Source organism: Argentina silus, assembly GCF_951799395.1.
Source record: "Argentina silus genome assembly, chromosome: 12".
NCBI lineage: Eukaryota > Metazoa > Chordata > Actinopteri > Argentiniformes > Argentinidae > Argentina > Argentina silus.
The window spans coordinates 1,552,487-1,565,105 of NC_139666.1; the positions used below are offsets into that span (position 1 = coordinate 1,552,487).

General features: G+C 51.3%; 2 protein-coding genes across 4 annotated transcripts in view; one reads left to right on the top strand and one right to left on the bottom strand.

The window, feature by feature from the left end:
- Positions 1–1,224: 1,224 nt before the first annotated feature.
- On the top strand, positions 1,225–2,979 carry fzd5 (frizzled class receptor 5; the record flags this gene model as incomplete). The annotated part of the gene is made up of 1 exon (XM_083682222.1): positions 1,225–2,979. Exon 1 carries the CDS (start codon positions 1,228–1,230, stop codon positions 2,977–2,979), a length of 1,752 nt encoding a protein of 583 aa, XP_083538348.1. The 5' UTR covers positions 1,225–1,227.
- Positions 2,980–5,147: 2,168 nt separating this feature from the next.
- ccnyl1 (cyclin Y-like 1) overlaps positions 5,148–12,619 on the bottom strand; it is a 10,631-nt gene continuing 3,159 nt past the window's right edge. For 2 of the 3 annotated variants that reach the window (XM_083682224.1, XM_083682223.1), the window contains 9 exons: positions 12,338–12,412; positions 11,382–11,425; positions 10,225–10,328; positions 10,061–10,096; positions 9,849–9,900; positions 8,545–8,664; positions 7,659–7,825; positions 5,867–6,029; positions 5,148–5,674 (listed from right to left, as the gene is read on the bottom strand). In XM_083682224.1, the coding sequence (XP_083538350.1) occupies positions 5,558–5,674; positions 5,867–6,029; positions 7,659–7,825; positions 8,545–8,664; positions 9,849–9,900; positions 10,061–10,096; positions 10,225–10,328; positions 11,382–11,425; positions 12,338–12,412 (878 nt within the window). In that variant the 3' untranslated portion in view covers positions 5,148–5,557. The remainder of the gene's footprint in view (positions 5,675–5,866; positions 6,030–7,658; positions 7,826–8,544; positions 8,665–9,848; positions 9,901–10,060; positions 10,097–10,224; positions 10,329–11,381; positions 11,426–12,337; positions 12,413–12,619) is intronic. The other variant, XM_083682225.1, reaches the window with a different exon arrangement.

Below are 12,619 nucleotides of genomic sequence, written 5' to 3' on the forward strand. Positions count from 1 at the left end.
AGATGCGATGTTATTTCTTCAAATGCCACCTGTCCCCTCACATCCGGCACGTCGAATCCATAAATGAACTGATTTGGTTAACAGTAATAACCCGCAGTTTAGCTTCTTGATTGGCCCAGAAGGCACCGGGGGTGCGGCGTTGGAGTGCGAGTGGGCGGGGTGGTGAGCTGTCCAGCAGCCCTGGTTCCATGGTTGTGAATGCAGAGGGCTGTCGCTTGGATTAGGTGGGCGTTGTGTCCGCCTGCAGCGGGAGGGCTTTCTTCCACTTTGGCAGCGGAGTGAGTTATTTCGGCTTGAGAGCGGTGTGATGTGTGGCGCGGCACAACGATACCTGTTCATATCATCGGCGGCAATTTTTTAAAACAAGTGTCGGAGTTCGGAATAAGACAACTCTGTGGTTATCCAAGTGACACATGTTGCCGGACAAAGAACTGCGTAACGAGTTGTCCAAACTTTAGAGAGAGAGAAGAACAAGGTTTATCTGCAACCTGTTTTCAACTCCGACTCGGACCTCCAGACCAGAGACAGAATATTCATATGGACTTCATGTGAAAATCTTTGAGCACCAGAGGAAATTTACGCACGAGAGGAAAACAATATTTTTGCTTTCAAATGTCGTTTTTAGTCTGAGAGCCGGAGTGAAAGGTTTACTCTGGCTCCTATTAACGCCGAGGCACGGTCGACTTCACCTGTCATGCGGAATACAAACTGGTTGAATAGGAAATTGTTTCAGTAAAATGTTACAGAGCTGTTAAATTTGTTGGATCGTGACCTAAATGCAGAAAAGGAAATGAACTTTCAACCCAATAAATTGTAAACCTCGGTGAATGATTTACAATTCAGCCCAGAGAGACGTGGGTGTTGAGTCAACCTTCAGAAATCCGCACAAACTTTTCATCGATCCATCGGAGAACACAGTGTTACTTTATTTAAAACATTTTTCCGGGGACCCTTGCTGCATTTTTAATCATGGTTCCTTCGCAAGGTGCTCGTGCTGTTGGAACAAAATGCGCCTACGGTCTGGAATGAAACTTGCTCGTGATTTATAGAACAGAGGACCGAAGACATGCTGCTGGAGCAATTACCGTCTCCTTTTGGGATTTCATATTTCCGAGATGCAGTCATAAATTAAAGGGAGGCCTGAGCTGAGAAAATACTCAAGTCTACACACTGCAATTCCTGTCATTTTTCTACCTATACTTTCAACGGAAACATCTCCGCGTTCCCATGGCCACCCCGGTGAAACCCCCGCTGTGCGGTGTCGTCCGGTGGCTGCTCGCGCTGCTCCTCTCCCAGCTGCCCCGGCTCGCCCTCGCCGCCTCCAAGGACATAGTGTGCGAGCCCATCACGGTGCCCATGTGCAAGGGAATCGGCTACAACCTCACCTACATGCCCAACCAGTTCAACCATGACACCCAGGAGGAGGTGGGCCTGGAGGTCCACCAGTTCTGGCCCCTGGTGCGTATCCGCTGCTCCCCGGACCTGCTCTTCTTCCTGTGCAGCATGTACACCCCCATCTGTCTGCCGGACTACAAAAAGCCCCTCCCGCCCTGCCGGTCGGTGTGTGAGCGGGCCAAGAGAGGCTGTTCCCCGCTCATGACCCAGTACGGCTTTGAGTGGCCAGAGAGGATGAGCTGTGAGCAGCTGCCCCAGCTGGGGGACGAGACTCTGTGTATGGATCAGAACAGCAGCGAGACCACCACCCTCTCCCCGCCCTTCCCCAAACCCACCCCCAAAGGCACCCACCGCCGCAGGCCGCCCGCCCCCAAGCCCCCCGCCCCCCAAGAGTGCAGCCAGGAGTGCCGCTGCCGGGACCCCCTAGTGCCCATCCAGGAGGGCCACACCCTGGACAACCGGGTCCACACGGGCCCCCTGCCCAACTGCGCCCTGCCCTGCCACCAGCCCTACTTCTCCCAGGACGAGCACACCTTCACGGCCTTCTGGGTGGGCCTGTGGTCCGTCCTCTGCTTCGTCTCCACCCTCACCACCGTGGCCACCTTCCTCATCGACATGGAGCGCTTCCAGTACCCCGAGAGGCCCATCATCTTCCTGGCGGCCTGCTACCTGTTCGTGTCCCTGGGCTACATCATCCGTCTGGTGGCAGGGCACGAACGGGTGGCGTGCAGCGGCGCCGGGGACCAGCAGCACATCCTGTACGACACCACGGGCCCCGCCCTGTGCACGCTGGTCTTCCTGCTGGTCTACTTCTTCGGCATGGCCAGCTCCATCTGGTGGGTGGTGCTCTCCTTCACCTGGTTCCTGGCGGCCGGCATGAAGTGGGGCAACGAGGCCATCGCCGGCTACTCCCAGTACTTCCACCTGGCCGCCTGGCTCATCCCCAGCGTCAAGTCCATCGTGGTGCTGGCCCTGAGCTCCGTGGACGGGGACCCCGTGGCCGGGATCTGCTATGTGGGGAACCAGAGCCTGGAGAGCCTGCGGGGGTTCGTGCTGGCGCCCCTGGTGGTCTACCTCTTCACCGGCACCCTCTTCCTGCTGGCCGGCTTCGTGTCGTTGTTCCGAATCCGGAGCATCATCAAGCAGGGCGGGACGAAGACGGACAAGCTGGAGAAGCTGATGATCCGCATCGGCCTGTTCACGGTGCTCTACACGGTCCCCGCCACCATCGTGGTGGCGTGCCTGGTGTACGAGCAGCACTACCGGCCGGGCTGGGACCGCGCCCTGGCCTGCTCCTGCGAGTCGGAGCGCCGCCGCCTGGGCCTGGGGCCCGACTACGCCGTCTTCATGCTCAAGTACTTCATGTGCCTGGTGGTGGGCATCACCTCGGGGGTGTGGATCTGGTCAGGGAAGACCCTGGAGTCCTGGAGGAGGTTCGTGGCTCGCTGCTGCCCCTGCTGGGCTCAGAAGCCCGCCGCGCCCTCCTCCATGTACAGCGAGGCCAGCACGGCCCTCACAGCCCACGCCGGGGCGGCTCTGCCCCCAGGGTCCTACCACAAACCTGCCCCGCCCTCGCACGTGTGAACACGCCCCTAGAGGAACCCCCCCCCCCTAACGCACATGTGACCATGACACCCCCCCCCCCCCCTCCTCCTCCTGTCCTGTATTTGTGTGAAAAGTGCCTCATTTGGACGCTGGACAAGGTGGTGAGAGTGAGAACACACTGAAGTTCTCTAGGTGTGGGACAGGAGGAGGAAACCAAGTTATAACACAGGTTGTAAAAAAATAAAAATATGCATTGACCAACCTGCCCCACCTACAGTCCTGCTCTTCTCGGGACATGCAGAAGACGCACGTGTTATTTTACAAAGAAGAAGATTGGATAGAAGTCACAAAAAAAGAAAATTGGACCTCTGTTTGAACTCTGTGGTACTCCTGGTGCTTGTTGCTGCTTTGGTAAAGTACTCTAACCATTTTCCGCCTAGGAAAAGGCAATGTGTTTTAAAAGCCCCCAGAAGTCAGCCCAGCCCATGGACGGAAGTATACCCTGCACACCTGTACTCCTGTCTGTCTGTCTGTCTGTCTAGCTGGACCCAGGAAGTGGAGACTATTTATTCCTGTGTATATCCTGTACGTGTTCTAAAAAACTATGGCCTGAGCTGGCCGAATATAGGATCCCATCAGACAGGGTACAATGTGTATCTACACAGGGTTTTAATTGGGTGAAAACAGCTTGGGAACATATCTTCTCTTTGCTGTCCCCGGTGATTTGAATCATAATAGTGTGTGTGTGTGTGCGTGTGCGTGTGTTTCTTATCTGTGGTGTGTAAGGGCGTGTTTGTATCATTGGGTTTGTATACCGCTCTAGTTTAATCCAGTATGTACCAATGCACACAAGACCTTTCCTGGTAGTAGGCTTCTCTCTGGTGAACTGGTGTCTGTCTCTACACATTCTGTATTACGACAGAATCTCCAGTCTAGCTGTTGACCAGTTGCTGGAGCCTTATAACAGCCCCCAAAGAGGTATACAGATATGTTAAAAAAAACAAAAAAACAACAGAAAATAAAGTTATAAAGTGTCCCCTTTTCTGAACAACTGGAGTCAAATCACAATTGTAAAATTGTTGGAGCTGATCGTCTCTGAAAAAGTGTAGTATTTTTTTGAAATCATTGTCAAAAGTAGCCCCTAAAAGAAGCAAATGCACCATAACCATTGCAGTTTACTACTTGCAGTAGGATTGATATTGAACATGTTGTAAAAGGGTTTGGACAGAGAGACAGACGGCTGTCAGCTCAGTGCTGTTCTCCTGGACCTGCACCTGGCTGTCCTCCCTCAGAAGCCTGGTCTGTGGCTGTGGCCTGCCATTGTGCTTGACTCCCCCTAGTGGTCCACACATGTACTGTCCACACCATTGGTCCACCCACCATCCCTCATGCCTAAAGTACTGTACTGTATTCATCAATAAGCTAGACTGAACACTTGAATACAGTAGTCTGCAGAAACTATATTCATTCAGTGACTGTACTTGTGTTTTCTTCGGTCATGGGTTCACAACAGGGGGTAAAACTGCTTTGTTTATGGTTAACAACAATGGTCAAAAAAAAGAAAGAAAGAAAGATCAAAGCAGTTCTTACAAAGGCGACACAATGCGTGGGGTGGATACGGAGAATGTGGTGAACTCTTGATGCAGCGATAGTTCACCACACCTTGACCAGTCCTGTGCTTCATGGTGGTTGTACAAGTCCTGCTGTATGTTAGAAGTTGTGCTTCAATGTTTTTCATACCACATAATGTATGAATGGTCCAGAGTGTGTCTATATTTAATTTATTAGCTTGTATCCTGGCAGTCAGTGTGTGTGTGTGTGTGTGTGAGTGAGTGAGAGAGACCCCTGCTTTGGGATCATTCTGTAGATGAGTCTGGACTGCAGCTATGTTTGTACTTAATTCTCTCATAACATGAAATGTGTCATATCCATTGCTGAGATTTTAAAGAAAGATTTTTAGATATTTATAAAAATGCAGTTTTCTACTCTCATTTCATTTGTTTGACTGGTAGAGAATAAAACTGTGGCCCAATGAGAATGTGTCATTTTGTTTCACCAGTACATTTCACCATGCAGACATGCACCATCTGCATAGTCACACAGGTAACAGTTTAATTTAAAGTGCCATTTATAAATGGTTTATAACTAGTTTATAAACTGCAGTTTACTTGTTCATGAATCACTTATAGTCCACAGGTGTGTTATATGATTAGTGTTTATTTAAAATACTCTGCAAATGATTTCAATTTAAAAACAGACATTTCACAGCTAGTAGCCTACATAGTAAGCAAAAAAAACAACAAAAATAACAAAACAAAACTCAAGTCTCTTTTTTTCCTCTATGTAGTTTAGTTATTTTGGGCTGGGAGGAGGAGAGGCTGGGGGGGAGAGTCTGGGGGGAGAGGCTGGGGGAAGGTGGGTCTGCTCCCACAAACAGTCACTGTGAAGTAAGTTGGAGTGGGAGTGGTAGTGGTGGTGGTGGTGGGGGGGGGGGGGGGGGTATGGTCAGTTCTCCAGGTGGGTTTGGGTACGGAGGCGGGGCACAGGGGGGTACAGTCTCCGGAGAGGGGTGATTGGTTGGTTGGTTGGGCTGTAGAGGTCAGATCCTGCCATGGCCCTATGAGAGCACAGCGTTGGAGTGCCTGATGCCCACCAGGTTGTCAGCGCTGAAGGACCTCCTGATGGCCGTCCGGCACAGATCCTTGTACCTGTCCTCACACAGTCTGGAGATGGCCTGGACACACACAGACAGACAGACACACACACACACAAAATGAGTAATTGCCTAACTGGCCTGTTCTTTCACCCCTGACACCAAACAAGAGTTCCATTCTAACCCTCCCTCCCCACACCGGCCCAGTGTGACCAGTACCAGTGCCAGTACCTCCCCACACTGGCCCAGTATGACCAGTCCCCAGTCCCTCACCTCCAGTTTCTGGGCGCGTTGGTTGTTGAGGGGCTCCAGGGGGAAGCTGAGGCTGTTGGCGTCCGCCAGGGAGCGCAGGTCAAAGTAGTACTTGGCGTAAACACTGGCCGGGACGTTGATGTTGAACTGCAGCAGCTCCAGGAAGTGTCTCTCCATCTCGTTCCTGTGGGAGAGAGAGGAGAAACAGAGGGGAAACAGAGGGTAAACGCTAAGTGGGATGGTTAGGAAGGCCCAGACTAATCGGGATGGTTAGGAAGGCCCAGACTCTGACGTCAACCCCCCTGAAGTTGAGATTTCAAACGGTAAGGGTTAGGGCTAAAGTTAGGGTTCGGGAAGGGTTAGGGCTAGATTTAGGGTTCGGGAAGGGTTAGGGTTCGGTAAAGGTTATGGGTATAAGGTCAGGGTCAGGGGGTTATGGTAAGGTTAGGGTTAGGGTCAGGGGGTTATGGTAAGGGTAGGGTAGGGTCTAACGTAAACAGTGGGTTAGAATACACTGGCCAGGAGCTGAAGAAGTTTCCCCGGCTGAGACCCGGATCTACAGCCGGGATCAGATCCTCCTCCCATGTCTGAACCATGAGGGCCAAACAGCACTAAAGACATGCTGATCCACCAAGGGTCCAGGAGGAGCTGCATCCTCCACCCTGCGTCTGGGTCGCACACCGGCCGTCAGAGGCCATTCATCTAATCAACAGCAAATGGGAGCGAAAAAACCCCTCTTTCCTCTCCCCCCAGCGCCACAAGGGGAGGGAGGGGGGGGGGAGGGGATGCATGAAGGGCCATTCACTCGGACGGTCCATTAGTCGACCAGACCGGCTCTCAGACAGAGTATCATGTTAGAGAGACATATCGCTGGAGATATCACTGCCCTCCTACAGACAGACCTCATCATCATCATCATCATCATCATCATCACTGCCATGTAAGAGCTCTGAGCCCGTCTCCACGGAGACAGCATCCAGGATGCTTTGTGGGAAAGAGAAGGAGAGGATGGAGGGTGGATGGAGGATGGGGGGAGGAGGGGGGAGGGGGGGGCTGGTCTCCCGGGGCAACTAATGGAGCGGGCGAGAGCTGGGGCCATTATGTAGGAGCGCTGAGAGCACTCGAGCTCTCCCCCCCCCTCCATCCCTCCCTCCCCTCCCTCCCCCCCCCCAGCCTAGCCATGCTCACAAAGAGCACTTCAATGGAGGGGATGAAAATAGACCAGAGAGCACAGGGCGGGGAGTAGGGCTCATACATACAACACACACAAACACACACAAACACACACACAAACACACACACCCACAGGCATGTAACATCCACCTAACCCTAGACCACTCTGAAGGCTAACAGAATGAGGGCCACTGGTAAGGAGCAGCCCACTGATTGCTTTCAGATTGCCTCCTGTACACAGCCTACCTGGCTCTGTGTGTGAGAGTGTGTGTGTGAGAGTGTCTGTCTGTCTGTGTGTGTGTGAGAGAGTGTCCGTCTGTGTGTGTGCGTCTCTGTCTGTGTGTGTGTGTGTGTGTGTGAGAGAGTGTGTGAGTGAGTGAGTGAGTGAGTGTGTGTGTGTGTGTGTGAGTGAGTGAGTGAGTGAGTGAGTGAGTGTGTGTGTGTGTCTGGGCTGTGGTTAGGGTGGAGGACAGTGCTAGCAGCACACAGCTTGTCTGGAGAACAACCCCTCCACCCTCCTCCCTGTTCCATGTGTTTGGACCACATGTCTACAGTGAGAGGTGTGTGTGTGTGTGTGTTTGTGTGTCTCCGGTGTGTGTGTCTCCAGTGTGTGTGTGTGTGTGTGTGTGTCTCCACTCACATGTCCTCTACAGTGATGTCCTTGAGGATCTGACAGTAGTCTATGTTCCAGACCGCCTGGTCGTCCCAGACCTTGGAGGCCAGCAGGATGGCCCCCAGCACCACGCGCTTCCAGTTGCAGGGGCAGATGTCAATCTCAGCGTAGGTCAGCAGCCTCTCCAGGTACACCTGGGGGGCCGGGTTAGGACATCAGTCAGTCATTCATTTATTCATTCATATCTTTTAATTTAAGTCATGTAGCAGACGCTTTTTTCCAAAACGACTTACAATAACTACATTTGTCCCAGGGTGTAACCCTGAAGAAATGAGTCATGCCTGATTCATTCATTCATTGATTGATTCATCACCACATCTTTGTCACGCTCTCTAAAATGACTGTAATCAGATTACATGAATGAAGTTCTATTCACTAGCCTTGTAATAATAGTACATTGCCCGTTTGTTTTCTTGTAAGACATTGCCGCCCTCTAGTGGTCAGGTAGTTTAAATGCAGGGTAATACAACAGATAAGCAGTCAATACATAATTGATCTATTCTGTATGCATCAACATATTCAAGAGATTATATATATATATATATATATATATATATATATATATATATACACACACACACACACACACACACACACACACACACACACACACACACACACACACACACACACACACAGTACCAGTCAAAAGTTTGGACACACCTTCTCATTCAATGGTTTTTCTTTATTTTTATTATTTTCTACATTGTAGATTAATATTGAAGACATCAAAACTATGAACACATATGGAATTATGTAGTAAACAAAAAAGTGTTAAACAAACCAGAATGTGTTTTATATTTTAGATTCTTCAATTAGTAACGATTGGATGAGTAACGATTGGACGGCTCACCAGCGTGACGATGGCGCACTCTGCAGTGAGCTGGGCGGCGCTGAACAGAGTTCTGACGAACCGGTAGATGAGTTTGTGCTCAGGGTCCGTACGGGAGTAGTCCTCCGGGACCTGCTCTCTCTGCAGTGGTGGGGGGAAAGGCTGTTTCACACACACGTCACATCCAACACACACACACACACGGTTCTGGAGAACAGTGTTTCTTCCTACCAAGACAGATTAAACACAGTAACACGTTCATCCAACATGACTCCCACCCGCCTGGGGATACAGGTCCCCGCGCTGCAACACTTCACGCTACCGTCAAAGCTTTGTGGCCTTCGCCAATCACACCCTGATTACTGCCTCGACGCTGTGTTCTTACACTAACGTGGTGTAACGCTATGTTTCTGGGCTGTGTGAACCTCATCTTCCTCCCCGAGGACAATAGAGTACCCATCTATCTATCTATCTATCCATCTATCCATCTATCTATCTATCCATCTCTCTCTCTCTCTCTCTGTCTTGAGTTTGTCCATCAAACCAAGCTATGGTCCATTCCCACTGCTGTGCTGTGTTATGCTATAGTATGGAGAGTTGCAGTGTAAGGTCTAGGGGTTGGGGGGGGGGGCTGGGGTTTAAACCAGCTATTGATTGAGATAATGGCTGACACACCAGTACAGTACAGCCGCTGCAGACCTTTGTTGATGTAAACCAATATCAGCAGCTGCTCTCTTCAGACCATACAGGACATACAAGCTCATCCACTTCCTGTAAACCCAGAGTGCATCGTGGCAAAAATGTCTTGTATTTTTTCAACACATCATTTCCTACTATCCTGCTTATGTTTGGGTGTTTTTCTGCAGTGGGCTGGGACTGAAGTTGGATCCATTCTAGAAATCATAGTTCGATATTACAAAATTGATAGTTATTTCCTGTGTGAAGAGATGGATTGATGAGCTTTTGAGAGGGTAGGACAGCCCTTGCCCGGCCTACGGCCCTTCCCTACGGCCCTTCCTCAAACCCCATACCTTCCTTCCTCCTCTCCTTCATCCGGAGGAGAAGCTAGATCTTTAAATCTTCTCCTCTGATGCATTTTGAGTAAGAAGCGATTGGCAGACGGAGAAGGATGAGGATGACAGGAATAACAGCTGAGAAAAGGCAGCAGACCCTCTCCTGCGTGACTGGACCCTCCCTCTCCTGCGTGACTGGACCCTCCCTCTCCTGCGTGACTGGACCCTCCCTCTCCTGCGTGACTGGACCCTCCCTCTCCTGCGTGACCCCGCCTGGTTCTCTGGTGGTCTCTGGAGGAACAGCACACTCACTGATAAGGGGTGCAACTTCTCATCGAATATGTCCAGCGACCTGTCTGAGTCCCTGAAAGAGAAGGAGAAGTTAGTGTACACCCCCATGGTCATCCAATGGACTGTCCCACTCCCACACACACACGGTAATATGACACACAATGCAACAACGAACACCAACACCAATGGTGAACACATGCACAAAGTGAGTGAAGTCAAACGATTCCACATACCTGTTCTTAATGTGGTAGTATATTGCTAATGTAACACTGGAAGAGGAAAACAGAGACAGAATAGAGTTCATTAGTGTTTCAAAATGGCACAACACTTCAGCTCAACCTCACTGTGTTGGGGCGGGGGGGGCGGGGGGCGGGGGGCGGTCAGAGGTTATACCCACCATTTTATTGTGCTTTTCAAGTTAGGTTGGCTGACCGTGCTGTCGTCTATGAAGATAGTGGAGCAGGAGCTGTACTTCTTGGAGAGAGGCCCGGGAGACGTCTGCTGACGGACAGAGACACAAGACGTGAGGCTCCCGCTGACACACACACGGACACGGACACACACACACACACACACGGACACACACACACACACACACACACACACACGGACACACACACGGACACACACACGGACACACACACGGACACACACACGGACACACACACGGACACACACACGGACACACACACACACACACACACACACACACACACACACACACACACACACACACACACAGAGCCAGCACAGTTTGGTTCGGGTCAGCCCTGTAATGTGTAAAGCCCTGGAGTGTATGATCCAGTCAGGCCCTATTGTAGGGCTGTGTGTGTGTGTGGTTAGCCACAAGCCATAAGTACCACCGTCGAGTGTGCTACACACAGTTTGTCCAGAGGCCACGAAAACACAACCTTGTATTTGACCGGGTGAAAAGGTCGGCTTAGTTTACTCAGTGAGGTCAGAGGTCAACGGGTCGTGAGTCTACACACGGGTCATGAGAGCGAAGCAGCCATAATCCCCAAACCCTCTGGTGGAATCCAATAACAACTGACCAATCAGCTCCCAGGGAGAGGCAGGGGAGCGGACCGCCAACGGATCAGACAGACCGCCGTCTACGTGTGAGTGTCACCACGTTGTCCCCTGTGAGAAGGTGGTGACCTCTGTTCTCCCTGGAGGAGGATCAGACAGACCGCCGTCTACGTGTGAGTGTCACCACGTTGTCCCCTGTGAGAAGGTGGTGACCTCTGTTCTCCCTGGAGGAGGATCAGACAGACCGCCGTCTACGTGTGAGTGTCACCACGTTGTCCCCTGTGAGAAGGTGGTCACCTCTGTTCTCCCTGGAGGAGGATCAGACAGACCGCCGTCTACGTGTGAGTGTCACCACGTTGTCCCCTGTGAGAAGGTGGTCACCTCTGTTCTCCCTGGAGGAGGCGACCCACGGTGGACCACAGTAAAGCAGAGGGCCGTGACGCCGGCGGCGGCGCCGGAGGCGGAGGAGGAGGCGGAGGAGGAGGCGGTGGGAGAGCAACGCTGAAGCAACGTCTGGGTACTTACATGACTGACGTGGTTGATGTGGTTGCTTTTCCTCCTGTCTCGTACTGCAAGGACAAGGGATGGGCCCATGTCATTTACATCACATCACATTACATTACATCACATCACATTACATTACATTAATGGCATTTGGCAGACGCCTTTATCCAAAGCGACTTACAACAAATACATTTGTTTAAGTGAGTGATTCATCTATCCATCAGTCATCATAGGATAAAGTAATCAGTGCTCAGACCAGGGGCCATTGGCAGTCGTAATGCCAGAAGGTGTGCGTGTGCGTGTGCGTATGTGTGTGTGTGACTAAGAACCTGAAAAGCCGATCATACAGAAGTCATGGGTACTCTGTGTGGTGTGTGTGTGTGACTAAGAACCTGAAAAGCCGATCATACAGAAGTCATGGGTACTCTGTGTGGTGTGTGTGTGTGACTAAGAACCTGAAAAGCCGATCATACAGAAGTCATGGGTACTCTGTGTGGTGTGTGACTAAGAGCCGATCACACAGAAGTCATGGGTACTCTGTGTGGTGTGTGTGTGTGACTAAGAGCCGATCATACAGAAGTCATGGGTACTCTGTGTGGTGTGTGTGTGTGACTAAGAGCCGATCATACAGAAGTCATGGGTACTCTGTGTGGTGTGTGTGTGTGACTAAGAGCCGATCATACAGAAGTCATGGGTACTCTGTGTGGTGTGTGTGTGTGACTAAGAGCCGATCATACAGAAGTCATGGGTACTCTGTGTGGTGTGTGTGTGTGACTAAGAGCCGATCATACAGAAGTCATGGGTACTCTGTGTGGTGTGTGACTAAGAGCCGATCATACAGAAGTCATGGGTACTCTGTGTGGTGTGTGACTAAGAGCCGATCATACAGAAGTCATGGGTACTCTGTGTGGTGTGTGACTAAGAGCCGATCATACAGAAGTCATGGGTACTCTGTGTGGTGTGTGACGATGACTCACCGTCTGTCTGCGACTTGCTGAGGAAGATGGTACTGGCACGGGCGTGGTCCGATGGGTTGGACTCATGACCCGGTTCTGAAACACACACACACACACACACACACACACACACACACAGAAACACAGGTGGTTAGGGTTGGGGGGTAGGAAGGAGACCATGTGACATTCCAGACTCCAGGGTGGGGTTGTTGATGTTCTGTCCCTTCAACCACTGCAGTCATGTCCCACTCCCCTCTCTCCCCTCACTCCCCTCTCCCCCCTCACTCCCCTCTCTCTCCCCTC